General features: G+C 35.8%; 1 protein-coding gene across 5 annotated transcripts in view; it reads right to left on the bottom strand.

Moving 5' to 3' along the window:
• Positions 1-13,026: 13,026 nt before the first annotated feature.
• LOC136832814 (uncharacterized) overlaps positions 13,027-27,624 on the bottom strand; it is a 665,567-nt gene continuing 650,969 nt past the window's right edge. For all 5 annotated transcript variants that reach the window (XM_067094433.1, XM_067094432.1, XM_067094435.1 and 2 more), the window contains 2 exons: positions 22,669-22,861; positions 13,027-14,514 (listed from right to left, as the gene is read on the bottom strand). In XM_067094433.1, the coding sequence (XP_066950534.1) occupies positions 14,243-14,514; positions 22,669-22,861 (465 nt within the window). In that variant the 3' untranslated portion in view covers positions 13,027-14,242. The remainder of the gene's footprint in view (positions 14,515-22,668; positions 22,862-27,624) is intronic.

The raw sequence follows: 27,624 nt of genomic DNA, 5'->3' as shown, positions 1-27,624 counted from the left end.
TATGTTACCAACCCGGCAGTAGAGAAATGAGAGGGCTACCAAATGAATGATCCTATGAAATTTTTTTTCGGTCATCGTTTCCATGTAGATACTGAAGGTACTCAAACAGTGGGGGCAAAGGTGACGCTCTTCGCCACATTAGTTCTCCATTAAGCAGGCAAACTGGCGTGTCAACAACTGTGGTCATTGACATCGGTATTAAGCAAGAACAGCACAGAATTAGTAATAAACAGGAGTGTTCAGCAAAACGTCATTCAAGAGATAAAAGCGTACGATAATTAGGTGGTGCGACTGAAGTCCGATAGATTACTGGAGAGTGGAAGCACGGTAAAGATACGAAAGCCTATCCTTTCAGAACCAGCCTGCAAATAACCGGTGTTGTTCGATGCCCAATCGTATTTGTCAGCGGACTGCTGCTAATAATGGACTTCTTTTGATGTTTAAAGATTGTTTAGGCACCGGCCAGTGTTGTTTTTTGTTTTATTGTTTTCCGTAACTATTGCATGTACATAAGCCGTTCGAAATTGAATTCACAAAATAAGGTTCTGTTTATTAGTAGATTGTAAGTTATCCCTATCTTTTGTCTGTATGTGTTTAAAATCGAAAAACTCCTTACCTAATTGTGTAAATGAAATATTACCACTTATTTTCCCTGTTATCTCTCTCTCTCTCTCTCTCTCTCTCTCTCTCTCTCTCTCTCTCTCTCTCTCTCTCTCTCTCTCTGTATATCCAAAGAGTCACCGCCCATTTTCCATTTTCAGGGCAACTCTATAATTCGAATTTCGTCCATCACAGCATCACGTTCCTCGATATTCTGTCCTTCCAGCGGGTGGGAGACAGATCATTCATTGCTCGTAGAAACTGTCAGTTTGGTGGATTGACGGGTTAAAGGACGTCTGTTGTGCGGGAAATTGGATTTCTAATGACTGTGTAATTTGTTCGGACTTCCTACGCCAATAATGACCGGTTGCGAATCATATTTCTTTTCTTTTTCTTTCTATTTTTTTTGTGTTGAGTGGCGTTGGTTGGTTTGTAAGTCTCGTAAGTGGACGAGAAGAGTTGGGAGGATGGCTTGTAATTAGTTGCTTGTTTTCTCCCACTTCTTCTTTCTTTGTGCTTCTTAGATGCACTTCCTTTTTCGTGAATGACTTACTGTGATGATGATGTCGGTATTTATTGCGGATGATAGGATGCTGTGTGTGTGTGTGTGCGTGCGGTCGCTTTCATTATAATGTTGCTGACTGTGGGAATAAGATTAGGTCTGGTAGGCGAGGACGTAATGAAGTCGGTTCGCCAGTGTGAATGCTGACTACTATTCGACTGTGAGTTATGCTTGATACAGGCTCCTACTGTCTGCAAGCAAAGCTGCTGGGAAAATATAGGTTACTGAAAGGCAAGGGGTTTTTATTTCTTGCTAATATTTCGGCTTTGTATGTCAGTTTGATGTACAGTGCTCATCTTGAAATAAACTCGCTTGAAATTATTAAATGTATATGTGAATGATACCGATTAATTTTTTCATTAAGTTTAAAAGGATTTTGTATTGATGTTTTTTTTTATCTTCATCATTATCGTAAATTGCCGTTATTGATAGTATTATCTTTTTCGCTATATAAATACAGTATGTATGTATATAATATAAATATATATATATAATATATATATATATATATATATATATATATATATATATATATATATATATATATATATATATATATATATATATATATATATATATATATATATATATGCTGCGCCTGAGAATATCTTGCAGCATTTGTACAAAAAAAACCTGGACGCATATGATGTATAATTCGTAAGGAGTACTTATCGTGAGCTTCTCTTTAACAAGATTCTAAAATGGCTTGCGCGGCGTTCTCTCTCGCGCGCAGGTCCTGCCACTGATGTTACCTAGGCGCTTTTAAATAGATGGTCCGATAGACTCCGGTGGAACATCGCTGTTAACAGTAGTTTTATCTGTTTGAAGAGAGAGAGAGAGAGAGAGAAATGTGCTCGATACATGCGTTAACATGTAGCTTTTTAATATTTCATTTATTTTTTTTTTACAAATTTGGCCGATATACGCACTTAATTAATTAAATGCGTTTTAGGTTTTTTTTTAGAGAGAGAGAGAGAGAGAGAGAGTTGTTTTTATGGTCGAGGTGAAATGAATTTCCGGTATTATTGATGAGCTATTCGCTAAAAAAATGGTTTGCGTTTATGCTGATGTTATTGTTCCTCTGTTATTGCCGTCAACGGATTAGTTATTCATGCTTTGTCAATTGATAGTTATTGTGCCCCAGACATTCATTTATTTACTTTTTGTCGTTTCGTTCGTTATTGTATGAAAAAAAATGTTACACTTTATTATTTACTAAGTTTACAGCGATCTTACTGCCAGTTTACCTTTCAGCGCTGAATGACCTTACAGATCCCAGCACTTGGCCTTTGGCCCAAATTCTATATTCTATTCTATATTATACTGCGATCAGAGAATCATACACATTTTATCAATAAATCTGTTGCACTTATAAATCGTTGAAGTGATGCCAATAGACATAGAATGTCTTATCAGCTAGTAATTTACGCTATATCATTCAGCAGTTATTTGGGAACTTTCTGTGATTAACGGATTACTGATGACTCCTTTTAATTTTTTTTTCATCAAAAATAATTTTCCATATTACAATACAATAGGCGTGTGAAGTTGTAAGAGTTAATGAAGAATTTGTGATCATTCTGTAGTAATTTTTCGGTTAACGAACTTACATTACGTGTCGTTAAATTGATGTTTTTTTTTCTAATTCGATAGGCAGGTTTATGTCATATGATGGAGATTGTGCGATTAACGAATCATTTGCGCTTTCATTCGATGGGTATTTATTTTTTATCAGCTGCGGTAGTCAGTCATGCATACTCACTCAGTAGATGTTTGAAGAGCACCGCAGCGAATCATCAGGTGTTATCATTTGGTGGCAAAAATTGTGATCAGTTATTCGTGTATCATTCTGTAGGTAATTTATACTGGTCCACTGGTATAGTGATTAGTGTTGTGGAATGCCACTCAGATGTCCTGGGTTTGCGGCTCCCCCAGGACGATGAAAAATCACTGGCTCTGTATCATGATCAGTTACTGCTGCAGTGTGGGGTCTGCGGTGGGAGGTTGAAACCAGCATTCTTTGGAAGCTTGAATTTCAAGTAAATGGCCCCTGTATGCTTGTTCCATGTAAGTAGGTTTCATGCACTGAAATAATAGTAATTTACGATCAGCGAAACATTCGGTTTGGATATCAGTATTCGATTGATGTTTTGCATCCAAAATTTAACGATCAACGAATGATTTCAGACTATAAATTGCTTAGCATTTTAAAACCGACGAATGTTTTATAGGCTATATATCGGCTGGCAGTTTTCTGTTGACTAATCCTTGACGCGTTACCATCCGAGAGGTCCTTGATTCAAACCGACATTTCCTCACTGGGTCAGACAGAGGTCGCACTAAAACATTTCATCCGCGAAGAAAGTTTCCAGCGGATTACATTTTTTATGCTGCAGCGATGGAGATAGCCAATCGGTGAGAGTACAACAGTGGTGTGGGCTGTCAGGTGTGAATGAGAGTGAACGAGAACCAGCTAATGTGTGCAATAAATTTAAATGGGTAGATGGATGGACGTGAATCACACACAAATCCCAACAGGTGGCTTATGTATGCATTAAACTAATATGAGGATGGCAGAGAGAGAGAGAGAGAGTGAGTTAACTCGGTGAAGTGAATTCCCGGAATTATGAGCATATAGTGTAATACAAGCTTGCTTAGCAGTTCGGATAAAGAGCCAGGAACAGAGAGAAACTGTCAGAACCACTCATCTCCTTTCAGACAGTCCCAGGATACTAAATTGTATTTAATTTTAACCATTAAGTTTATATAAAGGCTTAGGGAAGGTGAATTTTTTTTAGTATAATATAAATTCCCAGTTAAAAGGGTGGGATTTGTGTAAGTGTTTTACTAAGAATTTTGTGGATTTAAAAAAGTCGAAAATTTATTTGCACTTTGTTATTATATGTGATTTGTTTTCTTGTGTGTAGTTGGTAGTTTTCGTGTTAATTGTAAGTAAAGTCTTGCGATAGGAAAGAAAAAAAAAAAAACGAACGAGCTAGAAAAAGTGGGCTGTAACCCCGAAACAAGCGATGACTATGCCTCTTTAAAAAAAAGAAATAGGAGGGTTTTACGGCGCGATCCAACTATAAAGGATTATGAAGCAGGGGAAGTAAAGCATTCTGTTCAATTATGGTTTGGACACTGATCTTTATTACTGAAGGATTCTCAAACTTTTAAGCTTTGAAATGCCTAATTTTGTCTTCTCTTATTTTTTTTCACAGTTTCGTAACATATTTTGGCGCGTAGATAATTTATAAAGTATTTATATACTATAGTTACTTTTCACATTAATATTTTCCATTCAAAAGTCGTCCTGATTATCTCTAGGTTTCTATTGAAGTAAAATTTATTTCCTGTCAAACTGTTTATACTATAGTATCAGGCAAAATGTCATAGCGTTTATTACATTCTCATTGGCAACGATACTACAAGTGCATGAATATGCAAAGAACAAGATGTATTTTTTGGGGTTCGTTTCCAAAAATAGTCCGTTTCCACAAGAAAGCTAAAGGTTACGTAACTGGAGGGGGATGTGACACACGAAAGACCGACTTTCTTTGATGCTACTAATTACATTAGTACTGTTTTATGAGGTTAATAAGCATTTTGTTGCATTGAATTAAATTTGATTTTCGACATTGCGTGCTGTATGAATGAAGCCGAAGCTGACTTCTTTATATAATTATTATATTGTGTGCCAACGTCCACGGTGAACTTGCAAAAGGTAGTTTTCATGAAGTCGTAAATAACAGTTTAAATAGTGAAATGGGAAATGACGGATTTCATAACCAATTGGCGTATCTTTGTATGTGTGTGTATCAGTACAGTGTTTGAATAAGTATGCACCTTTAATGATTTTTTATCAGATTTAATGTTCATGTGTTAAAAACTATACATTGTTCAGTTGCTTTTTCATTGGAGCAAGTGAACAATGTATAGTTTTTTATTGGAGATTTGTTGCGATTTTAATTAGAATACTGGGTTGGAATTGTGGAATGGAGTAGCACATTATTATTTTTATTATATATATAAATGTTGCTGCTGTTGTTGATATAAAACAGACTCCCTCGACGGATTATTTCTACGAAACGAAAATTGTTTTTATTCAATTTGTTTCCACCCATCAATGCTAAATATCGTCAACGTTCATAAAAGAATTTATAGACAATGAATTAAAATTCTAAGTTTATTCAGTTCTGTGTATTTTATATTTTTTTCTTTTTCCAAACAAAACGTATAGTTCCTTTATGTTAAGTATTGTTTTATCTGGGTAAATCATCTTTTTCTTTATGTTTATGAAACTTCTAATGGTTTATTTAAATATTTACTTTATAAGGCATTCATTTTAAGGTTCGCTACGGACTCTTGTTTATGCTGTTTATTATATATTTATTCACTGACGTCGTGATGCGCCTACCCGATATTTTACCTAGAGTAATTGCACGAGACATTGAAATCGCTCCGGCTCATATAGCCTTTCCGTTTTAAATTTAAAGTATGCCCCCCCTTCTACCTCACTTTCAATTTCTCAACAATTTCAGTAACTCTACAGTCATTGGGAACTAGACAACACCCCAAAAGCATCCGTCTGTGAGGGAGGCGTTTCTCTCTCTCTCTCTCTCTCTCTCTCTCTCTCTCTCTCTCTCTCTCTCTCTCTCTCTCTGGTTGAAGTGTCACAAAATTTTTTTTTATTTCAGAGAAATGTTTTTATTTAAATTGTTTAATGATTTTTATAAAAATTTCTTCCGTATTGATGAGTTAGGGGGCACAGATGCATCGGGTTCATGGACAAGTGCAATTTCATACGTGCTTCTCTCGTTGAATACGTGCTGTGTTGTTGCGTCAAGAACTCTAACAAAATCTAACGCATTTTACAAATATGCATAGGTTGTCGATCAAATGCTATATGTTTGCTGTTACTCGGTGTTGATGGTTTGCTGGAGAATGTTAGTTGTGTGGATATTTGCGATAGATTAGCGAGTAATTGTGTTGTGAACTTTTGTACGAATTGTATATTCGGCCATGTATGTATGTAGCCGGTGTGCAGTATATATCAGCTATCATAATAAGGTGGTTCACTGCGAGCTGTTTGGTCGTTGGTTTAAAAAGCTATAGGGGAATGGGTAATTATGCTTCCCCTCCCAACTAATATTAGTTTCTTGGAATCAGGAAAGGGATATAACTTTCTGGAGCCATTTTATAGGAAAAATTATAAGAATGTCATTACATTTCCAAAGACCGCTTTTCTGCCCACGTTGCATTCACTTATCGGGGATAGTTTTTGTGATTTTCGAGTAACTTGTATAATTTACTGTAGCGTGATTTTCTTTCCATTTTTTCCTTTGCATCAGTGATGAAATTGTTACAATAAGCAAAGTATCCACAGTTTGCTTCTTTATGCATGCAAGTTATATTTTGCAAATTTTAACTTAGACATTGAGAGGAATAACATATTTTTGATGTAATAAGTTTTCTGAATTCTGAGGTAAATCCTCCTCGTCTTTATTTCTTATTCTAGTTAAAATGTTCATTATAAAAAATAACAAGGAAATAATAATGCTTATGTAAATGTTTTGTACCTGCTGTTAAAGATGAATTTTCTGTCAAAAGTAGTAGTTATTTTACGCAGTGCTTTCCAGTTCCCCAGCACGATTTATCAGTTCTACACAGCCGACCATTACGGGACTAATTTCCTTGTTTCGAGGAAACCAGTCGTAGAAAATACTAAGAATTGTATTTTAATGGAGAACCTGTCTCCATAATAGTTACAAGTAAACTGGTAGTTTTGATGTATTTTAATGTTGTTTTGTGCATGTATTCATTAATTATTGTATTTTGACTTATATATTTATACTTATTCTTTATCGCTTTTCTTGTTGTATATAGAGGTTTTACTTTATTTCCATTATCTCGAGTAATTTATAGATTGATGTATGAAATTTTTTTTATTTATCGCTGTATGTAACTGATCTTTTTAATTTGCCCTTTCCTGCGTCACCTACACTGCTACAGACTGTGGTCCGAAACGTTTGCAAGGTTTGCATTAGAAATTTTCAATCCCTGATGGCTAGAATCCAAGATTTTTCTTGAACCATTTTAGAAAGTTGGCGGAGAACGTTATTACCAGAAATTGTGTGGTCATCGCAATTAATTCCACACAGTTCTGCAAAGTGTTTAGCATCATTAGTGCATTTCGTAAAAATCAAAATTTCTGGTTTTTTAGAACGAAGAAATAAGAATAAAAGCCATTTAGCATAGGAATTAGACCATCTAGTAGCAAGGCTGAAATGTTGTTACCGGTGCAGGCAGTTTTATAAGTCAGACATTTTGATATATGTTAAATCTGTTGAAAATTCTATTTTCTGGATATAAGAAGGCATATGGATCGGCTTCATAATATTTGGAGTAACAAAACCTAATTTCAAGTAACTGTAAATTACGTAATTTTCAGACTTGGGAACACATTATAGAGATAAAGTGTAAAGTGTAGACTTTCCATAAATGGAAAATTGCAAGTACGCGACTTGTAGCTTTCAGAAAATAGAATTATTTGAAATGTCAGAATGATGTAAAAATAAAGTTCGTAATATCCAAAAGTTCAGAGAGTTTAAAGCTCATGCGTTTCACATTCAAGGAAATACGGTCATCTAAATCTAAAGGAATGTAGGTAGGGTTAATAAAGTCAACAGTGTAGACAGCTTAAAGTTCAGGAATTGAAAAATGCAGTGAACAAAAAGTTCATGTGGGTCAGCTACACGATCGATTTTTGTATCACATCACCTAAAGGTCAGACCAATATGGACTTGAACGATATCTATCTATCTATATATATATATATATATATATATATATATATATATATATATATATATATATATATATATATATATATATATATATATATATTATATATATATTATATATTTGTATAAAATGTGTGTGCATGCGTGTGTTTCAAGGAAGGGTCATAGACTATGTACTAGTACGAATTAACTGTACAGTACAGTTTACGAACCACATGTCTAAACTGGTTGAGGTTAGTCCCAAACGAAGCTTATTTCTTTATCGTTGTATTCGTTTTTATTTTCACATGGTGGGTAGTGAGACGCTGTAGTAGTTAAATGCAGGGGGTTCTGTAGAAGCGCAAATTATATATTCATCAAAATTTGAGTGAAAACACCAAGTGTCAACGAAATATCTCTCAGTACGTCACAGTTGTGCCTGATAGTGCCAAGGGCCTTGTTGAGTATGGAGTACCATCAGCTCCTTATTCTAAACTCCTTGTGGACAAAAATAGGAATTGACGATATCAGTACTTAGCCGCGTGGCTGATAAATAGACAAAGGTGTATCAGGTACAAGTGGTGCTCATTTCGACTAATTCACTAACCTATGGAACTATAGTTCTATCTGAAGCTACGTGCCTCTTCGTATTATATTATCCGCCTCAAGAATACCTTGAACTCTTTAATCTTAATTATATACATGTGTATGCATAATTAGTGTGTATACAAATTGTATACATATGTATTTTTGTATACATACCATGGTGTATAGATTCAAATATACGTGTATATTAGTATGAACGTTTATATGCTTGTATATATACATACACTTGTTGCATGTGTCTCACTTTTTTTACATTCATCACTTAGACTAAACATATGTACACCTGTGTGCAATAACTTAACGTAGTTCACATGTTACTAGAACTCCACATTCAATCATTTCAGTTCTTCTAAAAATGACGAGGGAAACCAGTTGCTGTCCATTCAGTCTGAAGCCAAAGCCAAAGCCGCCGCCTATGTGTGTTTCGCCTGAACTTGGCAGTGAATCATAAAATCTGCCGGAAAAACACGCCATCCTACCGGATGTGTAGTTTTTGCGTGTTTAAAAACTTTGAATTATTTTGCTGTAGAGTGAGTTATAGAGTAGTTTGCATGTTCATCAACTCACAACTTTTTTTCTTCTTTACGTACGTATATATCTTCCTAAAACCGTTGTGTTGCGTCTCTGTTCTTTGAAATTGAATGCAGCATGTTTGTAAATTTTCGAGTATTTCCCTCTCAAGCTGAGAAGTATGATGATGAGACCGTTAGCACGTGAAACTTCTATGAGCGTTCATCATCTGAAAGGCACGATAGAAGTGCAGTTGGAGGTTGAACAGCATTTCACTGATCAGAACTTTCGAGTCAACCCTTTCTTTGAAAGGCACGAGAGAAGTCGTGCAGTGCGAAAGACGAAAGGCAGAAAGTTTAGGCAGCATTAGCTTAAGGTACTTGATCCTAATACTACAGCTCCTCCTAGTTGAAGAGGACTAATATATCGATTAAATACATTAAGTTCAGACGATGAAATACACAGCTGTACGCAAACATACCTTCATTTGTCGATGAAGATACAGCTGCTTAGAGCTGCGTGCGTTCATCATGTCCGGAAGTATCCGTCAGAAAACGGACAGTAAAGCACAGTCGGTAGATAAAGATAAAGAATAGGTCTGTGACACTTGAGACGAGAGAAATGTAGGCTCGAAGATTTCATCGTTTTATTAAGATCAAAGTTCTTGAGTGCATCTTTATTTGGTTTGCGACTACTTTTATATAGATACGTGTACAGTAGTTGTTGCCGACTCCATTCCAAGGTCACTTTGTTGTAGTTCATTTGTAATTCGTCGTTATGCCGCCGCCTTTGCAGACTGATTACAGCTCATTTACAAAGCCTTATAGGAATTTGGGTATTCCAGCAATGTTCCAGACTGATTTTTTAAGGGAAAATTATATCTCAGGCGATGAGTTTTGGCTTTTTAAGTCAGTAAAAGTATTAAGTGAATCGGAAGGTTACTGATTAAACAAGGGAGGATACTCTAGGTAGTTTAGTAATAGTATCAATAAAACTGTCTGGTAGATGGGGAATATTTTCATACCGAAAGTCGCCAGAATCAGTGCTGCGAGCGTTTACCAAAAATTCTTAGTTTTATTAATGTACGTCTTTCATCTAGAAATTAAAATTTTTCGTCCTACAGAAATTTGGAAACATATATATATATATATATATATATATATATATATATATATATATATATATATATATATATATATATATATATATATAAAATGCGTTTATATATACTCTAAATATACATACTGTACATACATATATACACACAGTGATACAGCATATTTGGACAGCGTAGTTTCATGTAATCATGCCTGTACTCGATATTGTTGCTGCGTGATTTTTCAATTCCATGGGCTGCTCCAAGCGTTCGTTACCGCTTGGTTTTTCCCTAGTTTCTTTCAGTTTTACGAGTTGAGGATTTGTTCATATTCATTTGTGACAATGGGTGTGTTGAGAGACACTAGTGTATTAGATGCATGTGCTGAGACACAAGTATATCTTTTGCACTGTAAAGAAACAATTCAGTTTTGTGTATTTTTATATGATGCTTATAACTCCTACCAACTGAAAGTAAGGATTCGCTGTGTTTGAGATGACAAAAAAGGGCAAATGGTAACCCAGAAGATCGATGTCTGTGGGCACTGTTTTTGAGGTTTTTCTTTTAAAATTTTGGTTCTGGATTTTAACAGGAAATATTGAATAATTTTTGACCTTCGCTTGTCCCTCAGAGTTTACGTGGCCTTGAAGCAATGTCTTTTTGTGAAGGTTTTGGAGGGATTCTTGTTTCCCAACTTTTGATGTGTTTTCTTTTTCATCCCCTTGTAGATCTATTTAAGAATGATGTTTTTGGGTGATTTAGTGTTATGAATTTTGTATTTTGTGCCGGACAGTGCATGGGGCATGTAATAAACAGTTTAACAAACGCTGCTAAGAATATAGTTTTTGATAGTATACGCTATAGTTCTTATTCAAGCTACGTTTTCCAGCAATATATAAACCCCTTTTTGTGGCCCCTGAAGGGGTTTAGTGCCGTCACTGCACCTCACGTGGTGCACTGCAGGCATTACTAAAGGGTGTTTGCCGCATCCCGTCGTTCTCTTGCTGCACCAACATTATAGTCTTATCTTACACATCCATTCCCACCCATTTCCTTCAGTCTTCTGTCCAAATTCCGTGACTGTCACTTGTAAGTGCAACTGTGAGGTTTTCAGTTCCACTTGTAGATCCTTTACCTCATCTCCCCTTTATTTTCTGGATCTCTTTATCGTGCTGTCCAAAGACTCCAGCTCCCTCTTTTCACTGTCGTAAGCGCAGAATGGCCGGAACTGTCCCTGTGCTTGGCTCTCAAAGCCGTCGTCTCATAAAATCAAATGAAATCAAACCTTAATGTTGGTGACTTGGAGTCGTTTTTGTTTGGTATTACTGCTGGTATGGCTGGGATATTGCTTAAGATTACGGATAAAATGCGTAAATTGCTGGTCGGTATTAAGTTGCAAATCCCCGTAGGGCGAAGTGCCCGCAGTGCACCTCACGTGGTGCACAGTAGGCACTACTTGAGGTTCTTTGCAGTGTCCCTTCATTCTTTTTACTGTACCTCCGTTCATATGCTCTTTCTTCCATCGTACTTTCCACCCTCTCCTAACAGTTGAGTCATAATGCAACTGCGAGGTTTTCCTCCTGTTACACCTTTCAAACCTTTTTACTGTCGGTTTCCGTTTCAGTGCTGAATGACATAGATCCCTGCACTTGGCCTCTGGCCTAAATTCTATATTCTTCTTCTTCTTCTTCTTCTTCTTCTTCTTCTTCTTCTTCTTCTTCTTCTTCTTCTTAAGTTGCAAATATATTATCAGTAGCTTGATTTGTATTTGGTCCCAATCAGAAGTTATAATGTCACCAATACGCATAGATGTTGAATTACAAACAAAAACTAAGTCTGGTCACAAGAACAGCTGTAAATTTGGTTATAAAAAAATGTGATTGTGGTTGCAGGGAAAATGATTAAGTTTTAATAACCTAGGTAATCTAATCCTGCGTTTGTGGATTTCATTTTTGGAAATAATTTTTAACCAGTAACTCTCGATCTCAAAACAAAACTGTAAAAACATAAAGAAATATAAGTACATAAGTGTTGTCTTGATGATATCTCTGCGGAAATTTAGGCTGTGTTTTTTACGATTATATATATATATATATATATATATATATATATATATATATATATATATATATATATATATATATATATATATATATATATATATATTATATATATATATATATATATACTGTATATATATATATATTATATTATAATGTAGACATGTATGTGAGTATATTCTGCAGAAATAAAGACGAAAATAATTTAATTTGATCTGTTTTTCGGGTGCAGTTGAATGGTTAAGGAATGGGATAGCAATTTGAAAGCATGCGAGCTCCCCTGCTGTCATCAAAACGTATTAGTGATTCACGGAATATGAACCTTTACATTATATTTCCAAGGTCGCACTCCCAAATTCTCTATACTGAAATGTATTAGAGCAGCGGATTTTTAAAGAAAACAGAGTGAGATTGCCGCTTCGTAAATAACCTTACTTGGTAGGATTCCTTTCTTCAGTCAAAAATAAATTGTTTCTTCTTTGATTCTGTGTACTCGAGAAACTTAACCAACCTTCCTCAACGGTAATTCAGTTACTGAGTTTTTCAAGATCATTTTCCTGTCTTTTCGAAATTCTATATATAGATTGTTGTAAATAATGCTAATCGCTCAGGAAGTTTGATGTGAAAGTGGGGGATCCGCTTGTTCTTGTGGGTGAATTTGTTCTTCAGGACCTTTTCACTCCTGCGGAGGTTCCGTTTTGATTGCTGTTTTTCCGTATCCTTGAATAACGGCTTGCTGTTTGTAGTCTTTGTTCTTGCCACATCCGGTATGTATCTGCATATCGCATGTTTTCTTGCTTTTATTTCATATTTCTGTTTTTAGTTCCGACTACAGTTGTTCTTGTTCCACAGAAAATGTTTTTAATACGTTTGTAGTTCGGACTTGAATTGCCTTCAATAACTTATTTTTCTTGCACAATGCAAGACTGTTTACCCTGCAGATGGCGGTTATGGAAATCGGTAATTCCATTGCTTACTAATGTAGATGCATTCATTCAATATTTTTTCTATTCCTGGTGAAACGGTCAGGGTTCTTGATAGGTGTTACTAACTCATGCTGAAAGTTGAAGGAAACGTTCTTGGTATTTCTTTTTCAGTGACCGTCAAAGTGTTGCACTTGGTGAATGAGATATGATACAGCGTTTTAAAAAGGATTTAATAGATAAACATCTAGTCATTATTAAAAAATAACGTCATTGCTATTTAGACGTGGGGAGGGGAGGGATTATTTTCTGACGATATTCTTCATCAGGAATCTCAGGTTTTGTTGACAACATTTCGAACATAGTGTCTGGGTAGAATATTTTGAACTTAAAGCTATCATCTTTCCAGTGCCGTTTACGTGGATCAGAAAATCTCTCCAAAACTTTTCCTTTTTAAGCACTCGTATATGTGAGTCTGTCTGTTAAAACTTGTTTTTAACGAACTCCACACATTGATTTCCAACACTTAACTGTCACATACGGCCTTTCACCCGAATATACCTGTTCTTTGTAAGTATTTAATTTATTTATTTTCCTGTTGCTCACTCTGAAGTATTGGTAATGTTTCTATGCCTTTCTTTACCTACCGTGGGCGAAGTAAATTTGGCTGCTTTGCTCATCTCAAATATCCCGATAACGAGAAAATGATGAAAAAGTATTTCCACCCTTAACCAAGTAGAGTTGCTTCATAAAACATGTTATTAACTTTCTCAATGACCCTCACTAGAAGCGAAGGTCGTTGTGAAAGACCATCCACGGCATCCCGACAGAATTCGTTCACGTTAAACACCGAGAGAAAGCTTCGCCAACGTTTTTCATAATATGAAACGGTTGGGTTCTCGCAAGATTTTCTCCTGGCCTCTTTACCATAGACCACATTAAATACTCAAATGAACTTCACCTGGAAATGCCTCTAACAAATTTCTAAAGATCTCACAAGACTTGTTTTTAGCTTCCTTACAAAAGGTCTCTAAAAACTGAAAAAACTTCACCTCCTTTAAAAAAAAAACCTTGTCCGCTATTAAAGACGACCAACAAACCTTTTACAAAACGTGAAGGTTCTCACATGACTTGCTCTTGGGTTCCTTACCACAGACCTTCGTCAGGAAGCTCTTTACTTTGAGACTGGCGGAGGTCTGCTTGCCGCGGTACTTTTTCCTGCGGCTGCTCTTCTTCCTGAAAATGTGCTCAGGATTCCTGTTCTTCAGGCGGATTTGCTTCAAAATCCCCACCAGCAGCTCGTCCACCTGGTGATTGATGCCGCTCGACGTCTCGATGTACTTGCAGTCGTATGAATCGGCCAGGTTGGAGCCCTCTGAAAAATTGGCCGCAATTAGAACTTCATTGTCGTTGACAGAACAAATACATACGTATATTTATATTTATATATATACTGTATAATGTATACATATACACGTTTATAATGTAATCTGCATTTAGCAACACGAAATTGAGAGAGAGAGAGAGAGAGAGGTTGGGTTTTCGGTTTCGTGTTGCTAATTGTATATTACATTATATATATATATATATATATATATATATATATATATATATATATATATATATATATATATATATATATATATTGTTGAAACATAACTTTCTACCTTTTGGCGTTTTTATGGGCTTCTATTATCAGATCTCTCTCTCTCTCTCTCTCTCTCTCTCTCTCTCTCTCTGTATGAATAAAGCGCTTATCTCCCAGTTTGCAAATTCTTAATGATTTAAGTCAAACTTTTTCACTTCCCACCGGTTTCAAGCTTTCAGTATGAAACCAGATTATACTCGTTAATATTTGGGCTGAACCACAATAAACATGCCTGCTTTACCAGGACAGATGCACCAGCGAAAACTTCATGATTTTCTCTGTAAGGTACGTTATAATGTGATTAAGAGCTTAGATTACTTTTTTTTTATCATTTTCCTCAGCCATTGATTTTAAAATTGTAAACAGTCTTATTATATGAGATAAAACTTATCTAATATTTCTTCAGCCAAGGCGTTGACACTTTGAGCAGTCACTGCGCGTGAGTGTCTACAGTTGTGTGTGACACATGATTCCGTTTTACTTGCAGAATTTTCGTCTTTTATTTATGAATTTCCCCGTAAGCTCAGTTGTTATTACTCTTCTTAATACTAATTGTTAGCCATTCTCTGTTCAAATTGTTGACTTTTCATTTACATGTACGTATTTTATACTTGCTGAATATTGTGTTACTTCCTTCTTCAGTAATTTTGCTCCCTTTGTGTATCATAGTTTATATCTTTCTCCGTTGTAGGATTTACCCAATATGAGTATCTGTTGGTTTTTATTTATTTTTACACATTTAGTGCTTGAAAATATTGTTGGAAAAGCAGTCTGTGCTTATATTGACAAAAAACTTAGTGATTTTTGTTCACAACCAACTAAAGTTACCATGAATGGAAAAGTCGACTTGTAGCTTCTGCCCCTGGGGAAATTCGCTCTTTTATATATTTCGTTTATGAATTATTTTTTCATGTCCTTTGTCCTTTTGGGATTCTATGCTAATTGTAGTTCGTTTATGTAAAAGCATGTTCCTCCTGCAGTTTTTTCTTTTAAATTTCATTTTCATTCATTCATCACCACGTGAATGACCTATTTGGTCCCAGTGCTTGGCCTGTGGCTTAGACTATTTTAATAATAATAATAATTAATAATAATAATCCATCGTGAAGCAATTGCGACATGCTTTCACAGAACGATTTCTCATTCCTGTTCTGAACTGCTCTTCTTTTGTTTGCATCTGATAGTCGTAATTGTGCCGATAATAGCCAGGTAAAACTACGGTACACGGCAGAAAAATTGAGATGATAAATTTTCGTATATATTATGAGATACGCCATGTAGAGGGTAAAAGGTCTTGGTAGCTTATCAACGAGTTGGTTTTTAAGGTAGAAATTAAACCAAGAAATGACTTAGAGGAAAAGAAGACGGAAATACTATTGTAGGTTTAAGAAATTAAAAGGAAATGAGCAGAACAGTGTCTGAGGGCAGAATGCCAAAGATAAAGGGGGAAGGGGAAAATAATGTAGAAAGAGGAAGGATATTGATAGGAATAATGAAAAGAATTAAAAATTTAAAACGAGATATGAATATTACCATATCACACGTCATGACATGAATATCTATAATGATTTTGGCTGTTTCGGTGTGAGGTATGTATGACAAGTATGTTGGATGAAGAGTAGTGGAAGGTGATTCTGGGAATGTCAGTATAGGAGGTAATGTTAATTCACATGTATACAGTATGTAAGAAAAGGAGAAGGAAAGGTGATAATAAATGCGAATGGAACAGGTGCCAGTGAATATGCATGAAAGTGTTATTGATGAAAAAGGAATAGAGGAAGACAGGAGATAAATACGGTATTTGGAAATAGTGACAGGAGGAGAATATGGAAACACTCGAAAAGCGAAAGAATGGGAAAATGAGAACATGTTCGGTCGTTGAAGAATAAAATGAGCCTACGAAAGCCGGCGTGGATGTATGAACCTTAAGTATCTTTATATGTAGGGTCTTTTGTCGTAGACTGAGCTTACCATATGTCAGTATGAGCCCATTCTTGCAGAGCAGCCTGTATTGATTAGGGGCTCTAGCTTCAGTTTCATTACTGTCTTCCAAACAACTCTGGGTCATTATATTATGGCCCATGGTAAGGTTTACATATTTCGGAACTTAATATGGTATGAAAGATCATTGTCTTATTATATCGCATTTGGTGCGAAATCTCAGGATAATCTCAGAAATATTTTATTCGTGATGAACCTATTGCTAAAAATGGTCCTCCATTAGTGCCACGTAAGTGTGACCCTGTTTTCTTCAGGAACAAGACTTGCAGCTTCGTAATGAGAAATACATCCTTGTTACTATTGCGTGAGAGAAGTAGTCTGTATCCTTGGCTAACTACTAAGCATTCAGCGAAGGAGCTAGGTGATCTTGTTTAACTTGGAGATTGAAGGGAGTTCCTTATTGAAGATGGGACCATTCGTATTGCAAAAATGGGAACAAAACTGACACCCCAGCCTACAGAATTATTGTAGGTAGTTCAGAGTATTACAGATTGTATTTATTAAGTGAAAATTGCCCGACAAAGAAATAGCTAGCCGAGGGTTTGTGGTAACTAGCTTTCCGGTTATTTATTTTGCAGCTTGATTGATAATCGGTGATCCATCCGTAGAACCGAAAAAAAGTGCGATGATACGAGTCTTACGTAAAAAATGGTTAAGCTCTCAAATGAATTTCTGTTAAAAATGGAACTGAAAACTGGTATTTTTTTTAAGCAAATGTCAAGTGTTTTAAGAAATTTGAATCTCTCTCTCTCTCTCTCTCTCTCTCTCTCTCTCTCTCTCTCTCTCTCTCTCTCTCTCTCTCTCTCTCTCTCTCTCTCTGTCATTAACGAACATTGTCGAAATGGGCATGATGTTTTAGTAACCATTGTGTTGTACAATAGCATCGAAGATTAATTCAATTTTTTTATTGTTTTGTGTGTTTATTTTTTTCTGGGGAAAATTGTTGGCCCAATCTGGTATGATTTAAATGTCTCCTTGAAAAAGACAGAGAAGCCTGTAAAAGAACTGCTTTTGACAAACGAGTGAAAGTACTCAGAAGGAAAGTCTCGTGTGACACATCTCATTTTGATATAGAGGATGTTTTGGGGATTCAGAAAGGGTGGGATTTGACGAGTTGGAATTATAGTGGTGATAAAGGATTGAAATTCATAGAAACGTTTGTGGAAGCTTTTATATCTCTTCTTGTAGTACTTTACCAAAAAATCTCTTGAAATTAAACTAGAGTAATCTTTTACAACCTTGAAAGGTGTGCATTTAGAATATTGTCTTGCAAAAAAAAAAAAAAAAGTAAAATTTTTCTTTGATTAAGGATTACAAGCTTCGAAAATTTATTGTGAGAAGTAAAATTTTCATGGTTAACAATGAGAGCTATAATATTCTTTTACTGGTAACTGTGGGTACCTAAATAAGTGACCATTCTGTGGCTGTCCTGCCGGATTGCAGGGCATCATGACATTTTCTCTCCATATCCTGCTAGATTTTAATCTTGTAAGTTCCGTTTTCCCAGTTTCCTGTAATCTTCCTTTTCATAATTTTGTTAGACCATATTTTTCATCCTTTTTTTCTACCGTCAGCATCAGGTTGCCTCTCCACCAAAAAAGGGAGAACTTTCTATTACGTAAAGGTACAGCGACTGGACAAGAAGCTATTTTCCCTGAGGGCTAACCTACAATTTTGTTTACTTTGCTTTTTGCCCGTGGCCTGTAAGTGGCTTCCTATTTATGTCCTTTATTGTTGAGTACAAAATATAGCAAGGGCTATTTTAATTTTTTAAGGGGCAGCTTGCCTTTTGTGGCAAGTTCTCATCTTTTTTGAGCCGTTATAATATAGGCTTGAGAATCTGAGAAATTCATGTGGTTTATCTTTTCCGTGTGTCGTATTTTCCGAGTTCATTATATTGAAACATGATCTGTCAGATTGCTGGGGCATACTTTCGGTAATCTACTTCCACAAATCTTGACACGTGTCAAGCATTTAATACACATTGCATTGTAAAACTCAATTTAGGGACTGTCACTATTCCCACTATTTTTATATTGACCCGTGTTTCCTTCCAGTAATAATTCCTCTTGCTTTTTTTCTGTGTACAACTCTCAAACATCATTCTAACTCTCGTAGTATTCTCTTGACTCATTTACACAGTATCCTTTGATCAATTTCATTAGCAAGTATTCTACTTAGACTTTTTATCCATTTTAATCAGTGTTATTTTTTTTATCCATTTTAATCACAGTGTTATTTTTCATCATTTCATTTAGTGAATATATTATCTAATTTCTCTGGTATGTAAACATGCGAGTTTTCGCTGTCGCTCAGTCAATATGAAACGGAGGAAATATCTGAATGATAAGAAACTTATGAAAATAACGACTTTCAGTGCTCCTTGCTGTAGGGAACGGTTGACAAAGAGACTGAAATATTGCCATTATTTTTCTCATTTGGCAAGGACGTTTCCGACTGATTCATGTTAACGGCAAAGATAAGGAAAAATTTGTTACAGATTTGTAAATGTATTTAGAAAAGAGTTTCTGAAATATTCCTGTTAACATATTAAAAATTAGGTCTTTATATTGAAACTCGACTTTGTTTCAGTATTTCGATAGGATGGTTTGAAGTAGACTTAGGTTAATTTCATAAGGAAAATACGGTAACTCATTTCCGTGTTTGTTTAGTGCTAGGGAAAATTTTCTGAGTAATTAAATGTTTATTATATCATGAAGGATATCAGATATTGATTTATTGTCGCCTTTTTTACCATAGAAACCAGACGCTAAAGTAAATTCATAATTGCTTTCTGTTTTTCAATAGCTAATCAAGTTGGTGTATAATAAGTTTCTTTTGCATTGCTATGTAAATGCATTTCGACGAAGAATGGAAACGGGAATAGTGAGGAAATTAATAGTTTTGTTATATATTTCAGGAAATAATCTAGTTACTCCGTCAAGCTACGATTCGATAAAAACCAAACGGTGATATTTTTTTTTTATTTCCTTTCTAAGCCTTTCTTGGAATTATTGTAAGAGAATAATGCCCGTACAGTAGCCAGCCTAAAATTGGATGAGATAGAACCATGTACTCAGTGGAAGAAGAGGTAATGTCTGCTTTAATTAGAGGAAGCTGAAAACATTTTGTACAAGTTTTTTTTATGCATACATCTGGTGGTGAATTAACTTCTAGGTCCTCAAAATACATGAAATATAATATGGAAAGGTGAACATTTTAGGAGGATTTTAAAACGAGAATATATTATTAGTTTCTTCTTGAATATTCAGTGAATGAAATGGCTCAGTATATTGCTTACATAAACAGTATTTATGTTCTTGATTATAATCTATAACCTTGAGTTAATTAAAAGAAAAGCTGCCACGTGTGTGCAAGGATTTAAAGAGATTTTATGATTGTCGCACAGCTAGAAAGGATGTGTATTCAAATGTCTCGTTTTAATCAATTTTTTTTTTTTTTTTTTTTTTATTTTATTTTATTTTTTATTTATTTTTACAAAATTAAAGGATTTTGTGACTGCTCCATGGTATTGTCAGTAATGTCGTGATTATTAAATGGTAAAAATTGCCAAGTCATGTCGCTATTCATTTCTGTCGTTCGTCCTTGAAACTGCGAACACTCAAGCCAGAGTGAATGATTTATCTTCAGAAAGTATTAAAATGTGAGTACCTTATAAATTTACTGGACAACAGAACGTGAAAAATAGTGACTTATTTTTCTAGAGGATTGGGCTTGAAGATTGTATTTAGTAAAAGAAATAAAGTCTGTTATATTGTCCTGCCATTGTGTGGACATTGAAATAACGATGATCGTCATGAATGATCTCAGCATTGTGTACTTGGATGATGACTGCAGCATCTGCAGTTATTGTTTGTCTTTCTCCGAAATGTTCAACGTTGCTGTCTATTGTTTGCAGATGGAAAACGAGTTTTGAGCGCACGATGGAAAGAGGGAAGAACGAATGTTATTGACAAGCTCGGTGCGAAAGCGAAGAAATTTTAAATGCAGCTTCATATATCTTTGTTGTACTAGTGTCCCACAGAATCACCGTTTCAGCAGTAGTGTTTTTGTATTGTAGAATAATTGAGGACGAATATTTTAATTAATATAAACTTATGTTTACAAAGTATTCATTTCCCCTCTTGAAAGAAGGAACAGCTTTAGCTTTCGCTGAAGGACTAAACGCAAATTCCTTTTTCTTCCAAGCGACGCTCACGCAGATTACCAACCAGTCGTGAAAAGTGTGGTTTCTTACTTGCTCTTTTTGTATTTCTTATAATTACTTTTCATATTCGTACTTTTGAAGGAATAATTTTTTCTCAATCTTTTATTAGCTTTCTGATTTTTTAATATTCTAGGTCTGTCTGCATTGTTCATAGTTTTCGAAACTTATTGTTCGGACTTTTGAAAACAATTTTCTTTACGATGAAACATTGATTTGTTATTGATCTCTCTCTCTCTCTCTCTCTCTCTCTCTCTCTCTCTCTCTCTCTCTCTCTCTCTCTCTCTCTCTCACAAACGTTCATATTTTTTAAAACAATTTTCTATCCGGTGAAGTGTTGATTTGTTATCGATAGTTCCTTAACACCCCCCCCCCATCGAGTTCCTTACCCCCACCTCTCTCTCTCTCTCTCTCTCTCTCTCTCTCTCTCTCTCTCTCTCTGTCACACACACACAGCGAAGAGTAGAAACGCGTTCTAGCTTTTGAATATTGGTATTTGCATTTCACAAAGCCTTCCTCTCGTTTGATTAGTAACCATGGTTACAAGAACGCGCTTGTTCTTTCATGAGGTGGCCTCTCTTTGCCCTTTAATAGCCATTATAATGGACGTTTGCTCTCGGTATCTAGTTATTTTGTAGCCATGGTTCACAAAAATCTCTTTTGATGATACTTCATGTTGTTTACACTCGGAGCAAATTTATTTGAAATTGCTTTTGCAACGTTTACATTACGATCCTGGTAACTGATTTTTCTTTTGTTCTGTGCAGCAGGCTTGTACCAGACAGATGTTGAGGGTTTCCTGTCCCATAGACCTCAGCACGAATGGAAGCGTTACAAACGGACTCTATCAGAAAATTTTAGGATATGTTACGCATGACATTCTTCGTCATTAATGGATTTTATTAGGGTTAGGTGAAACGACCGTTTCGGGATGTTTGCGAAACGGCATCTAATCATTTGTGTTCCTTTTACCTTTGTTTACTTACAACGACAAATGCTACAACTTTCCAGTCCACAATCAGGTTGTTCAGATTTGCTGTGGGCTTAATAATCCTAAAAGATAAATATTCTGCGTCCTAGAGCCACCAAAACCCACCTGCCGTTGGTGACCTTCCAGCTCTGATTGATGCAAAAGACATCATTTCCTGTTCATGTGATGTGATATGTTGCAGCGCTTGTAGTCCTCTATTGATTTCCGATGTTGTTGCCATGCTCATACTCGATTTACTAGGATGTATCCGGGCACTCATCCATGTACACGCACAAGCTTCAGGGCAGGCAGTGCTAAGGCTTTATGTAGAAAAAAAGGTCTCTCTCTCTCTCTCTCTCTCTCTCTCTCTCTCTCTCTCTCTCTCTCTCTCTCTCTCTCTCTCTCTCTCTCTCTCACACACACACACGCATCTGAGGTTCTGTAAACCCCATTTCCACTCGGTTAAAGACGACAGAGTACTCTGCCTGTCAGGAGGTAACGTAGCTATTATTCTTATTATTATTGCTGTTGGTTCTATTCCAGGTGTTAGCATAGTTTTTATTATGACTTGTTTATCCCAATTAGTGTTTGTTTGTTACCTGTACCTTTTTGGGGGTCTTTAACATGCCCTGGAAATTCGTGAATGTACGTACAAGTGAAGGGAAACTGTTTTTGTAAGCATTACCTTTGGATGTCACACATCTGGATCTGACGATGTCAGTCTTGTTAGCCACCAAGATCACCGCCTTGTTTGTCATGACATCCAGGCGCCACAGATACTGCAGCATTTCCTCCGCCCGAAGGAAGCTGCTTCTCTCGATGACGCTGTAGACCAGAACGAACGCGTGCGGAGAATAGGTTGATAGGTAGTTCTCCACCTGTGAGTTGGAGAAAATAGTAGGATATCGGTGACCTCTAGAAAAGGAAAAATGGGAAATGTTACTAGGATTGTCTCATACTGTACAGTACAGGAACGGGAACTTTTTATGTTTTTTTAACCTTTTTTAAATGATGCAAGTCGAACAGAATGTACAATATTGGCTGTGTTTTATTTTAACCTGTGATTTTAAATGATGTGAAGTCGTATAATATATAGATTATGTACACATATATATATTATATATATATATATATATATATATATATATATATATATATATATATATATATATATATATATATATATATATATATATATATATATACATAATGCACTCACAATGACACACATGCATTGTAGCAAGAGGGTTATATGAAAGAGAGAGTGAAGGTGATGAAAGAGGCCGTAAGGATGATATTTCTAAGTTTAGGATAGGCCTATTTGGATGAGGACTGTGATGGGCGGCTGGAGATGAGTCGTAGATTTATAGGAGATAAAGCATAGGAAAGACATGTCAGGCAGAATCTCAAGAGGCCGTTGACATTGGAAATGGTGGAGATGAACATTTCTTAAACTGGAATGATATATTGTAAGGAATTATTGAGAAAGAAAGACAGTTACAAAAGTATTGTTGGGATAGAGCATTGTGTTTTTAAATAAGGAAGAGGGTTTGTGGACTAATTGTTTGTTTTGGAACAGTTGTTTGAGAAGCACATTCCTTGCATGGTCAATAGAGAGGATATGATAGAATTGGTACAGAAACAGTGTGAGCGGTTTGAGGATGCATGTTGTTGAAGAGATTTGGCTGAGAAAATTCAGTTACATTTCTAGGAGGAAAGCAAGGCTCTGAGCTAGAATATGTAGAGGAAAAGTAATTGGCCTATTGAATAATTGCCGACACTCAAACTTTCATTTCACTCCAATTACTGTTTAATGCTTTTATGAATGAAGTGAGAGAAATCTGAGTTAAAGATATAAGAAGGTTACCCGCGTTGTGGGCTGTTTAGGTGGTGATAGTGAAGATATACTAGAATCGGATGACATCTTTTTCTAATTGTTTGTGAGTAATGAAAGTTTGAGGTCATAGGGGCTGCCAAGATGTAGAAAAAATAATATTGTTCCTTTGTACGGTGAAGAGTACTTAAATAATAGGTATTTGGGAGTAAATGTAAGGGTTAGTGATGGGATTAGATTAGGGATGTTTCTTGGAATAGGTAAATAACGAAGTTAGCGGGATCTGTGTCAGTGTTATGGGTGAGCAGGTATATAGGTACGCGAAAACTGTGACATATTGAGGGACTGTTGAGCCCCACTGTATTATGAAAATTTTGGGTAAAAGTTGCATGCTAATGTGATAAGAAAAGGTGGGGAATATTGAGAGGAAGTGTTCCCATAGTACATAAAGAGTAGGAAACCTCGAAACGATGAGAAATGTAAAGATTCAACCATTTTATCGACAAGGCCAATAGAAAAATGGATTTTCTATAGTTAGTGTAAACAGTAACCAGGGTTGACCCTTGAAAAATGAAAAAATAATTACTGCCACATTAATACCTACCCAGCTGAATAATGGTTGAACCCTTTGTACGAGAAATGCGCACAACATTTGCTACTTCACACACCTACAAAAAAACTCATCGGGAGCATGTCAAATACACACCGCCTTTTACCTCTGTTTTGCGCTGGCTGTCTCGCTTCTCGGTTATATGAAGGCCCCCATACACGAGCACACATATTGTGTGTATATAATATATATATATATATATATATATATATATATATATATATATATATATATATATATATATGTGTGTGTGTGTGTGTGTGTGTGTGTGTGTGTGTGTGTTTTGTGTACTGCATATGGGTTTTTATATGTATTATCGCCATAAGCTTTTTCCCCTTAGCGGGGGTGAGGAGGGAGTGTTCCTTATAGTGTAAGAGATCTGGCTCTCAGTAAGTGCCTTTATGTGCCACAGTAGTAACATTACAGTATACTTCCTATCATGTACCTAATTAACTGCATCGGTCAACAGTATCATAGTTGGATTAACGGATCGTGCCTATAGTATTCTGGGTCGGTCGGGAATCGAACTCAGGTCTGTGGTGGTGAGACACCGGAAGGTTGCTGGGGGGTAATGGGGGGAGGTGTCGATCGGATCGGACAAATAGGAGATAGTATGTTTTGGGATAAACAAACCCATTCAAGTGAAATTAAATTCTGTTTGCATAATTTTGCATACAGTTGAAACGAACTAACGTACTTTCGTGTACATGTAATTGAAAATACAATTTTATGCCAAGTAAACAAAGACGGCTTATTAATGAGTATTTTCAATCCGAGGACAAGAAGTAGAATTTAATCTTAACCGAAATAAAACCCTTATTTTTGTGTAGAGTTCTGAAGTGTAACCTAGTTTCAAGTTTTTTTTTTTTTTTTTTTTTATTTATTTAATGGAACTTAACTCTTTCCAGTCAAGTGGTTATTACGTTAGAATGTCTTGGGTTAATAAATGCTGTAACTTTTTTCCTTTTTGCATTCTTCAAATTAATCATCATTTGGAATTAACGACGAAACAAGAGAATGAGCTTGTTGACTTGTTGGTAAAATATTCCTGTTTGTGCTGCTGGCCCATTTGTACAGTTGACCTTTCTTGACTGGCTTTATCTGCTTGAATTGCTTATGTTAGGATTAAGTTAGCACCAGGAAGGGTACTTTGCTTGAGTTTGCTGTTTCATTATTGCTGTAGAAGTGACTAGCGTGTGATGACTTTTATGGCGCTAGTTCATTATCTTTGTAAAGTAACCGGTATTAGTTTTATTCGAGTAAGCAATACTTGTTCTTCTTTGAGAAATGCATCGGCGTGTATTTGTTAACTTGTATTTCGTCAGAGATTCTTTATTCCTTATTCTTCCACGTTGTCATTACTCTTGGAAGTTCTGCATTACCATTGCTAGTGGCATTCTTTATCTCTTGTCTTCTCCTGGCTTTGACCTTGAATAATTTCGAAAAATCAAATGTAGAGGTTAATAACTTGTAAATATTAGGATCATAATGGTTAATTAACGTTGTAAAGTGCAATCTAGTTCACTGTACTGGACCCCAAAAAAAAAAAAAGACCAAAAAAAGGGGAAGTGATCACTATGGACTAGCAGAAATTATTGATTGGGTGGAGTAAGATTTGATTTCATCGCTGCTTGGTTTGCGGATTTCCGCCAAACTGCTATTTTAATTGTGATTAATGTTAAAATGAACAACAGAAAAAATATAATTCTTCTGAAATTGCTAGATTTCTGTATATGGTTATCTTTATACTTCATACTCTTAAGGGGAAGCTGAAGTTAATGGCTGTGCAGTTGTTAGTGAAAGGCCTCTGGTTGCACTTTCAGGTGGTGTTTGTCCATATTATTATTATTGTTGTTATTAGTATTGTTATCATCCAAAAACCGCGGTGAGGTACTACAGAATTATTTTCATTTTTTTTATTTGCAGCGCGTTGCCTCATTTGAGGAAGCCTCTCCAGGAGGTCTTTGTGTTTTTCATTAGTATGATTCTGTAACAAAAGTTTTGATGCGGAATTTAGCCATGAATGTTATTAGCGTTCTGTTCACTCATTTGTATTCTGTATCAGCAACCAGTTGTCAATTCTATACCGACCTAAACAGGTGCACGCAAACTGAGTATAATCAAATATTGTGAATTGGGTTTGAATCGAGCATCCTACTTGTCTTGGGAAAACATTGATACATTAATTGAATCTTGTTCGTATGTGTGCGTATTCCAGTGTCAAAGCATATGCCTTGTGCGTTTTTTTAATTTTAAATATAATTTTCATTCATTCATGCCCACTCCGAATGACTTATTTGGTCCCAGTGCTTAGCCTTTAGTCTAGACCTGGTATTTTTCATCCTAATCCTTCGGGCCAGCCTTCTGAGAGCTGATAGTCGGCTTAATGGTCTGGTTAAACTATATTAATAATAATAAGCACCTTCCTTGACTCGCACGTGTATCACTAAATACTGACATTTAGAGAGAAATTAATTTCTCTCGAAATTAAACTCAGACTGAGCTTAATGGACATACAGGCACACACTGTGCATGCTATAGATTGTTATTGTTTACATGATTATCTGTGGGAATAATCAACACGCATTTCACGTGTGGATAAAACTTTCTGGTATGTAATGTGTGCATCATCTCCAAGTAAAGCCTCAGGTACAGTGTAAGTACTTGGTTCGAACTTTTTTAATGACTTTTGTGGGTCAGTTGGTGGCGCCCATGCCTTTCATTTGAGGCATGGATTCAAGCCCGATGTATGGTAGAAATTTATTAGTATTATAAATTTGTGGTTGAAAAGTATAATGTATTATTATAACTCGTGTGTGAAGATTTGTTTTTTGATTTGTATTGTTAGAGAATTACTTTTAGGGAGAGTTTAATTGAAGAGAACTTCTCAATCTTATATAGGTCCGACCATGACTCACATTGCAGAGAGAACCTCTCACTACTACAGAGAAGAACCATTTATAATCCCGTTATACAAACAACCACCAAATTAGACCTACGAGTAAATTTAAAATGGACGATCAAACTAGGCTGCCAGGTATTTTTGAACAATCACCACCTGGTTTAGAAGGCCATTCGGGATGTCATCCAAGGACCGTATCCCGTAGCTACGCGGCCCAGAAAGTCAGTCCCGCTGTTTATTATAAAGGAAAAAAAACCATCACAGCTGCGGATGAGAAATTACTGGCTCAGTACAG

Source organism: Macrobrachium rosenbergii, chromosome 50 (genome assembly GCF_040412425.1).
Source record: "Macrobrachium rosenbergii isolate ZJJX-2024 chromosome 50, ASM4041242v1, whole genome shotgun sequence".
NCBI classification, from domain to species: Eukaryota; Metazoa; Arthropoda; class Malacostraca; order Decapoda; family Palaemonidae; genus Macrobrachium; species Macrobrachium rosenbergii.
This window is presented reverse-complemented; position numbering and strand designations above follow the sequence as displayed.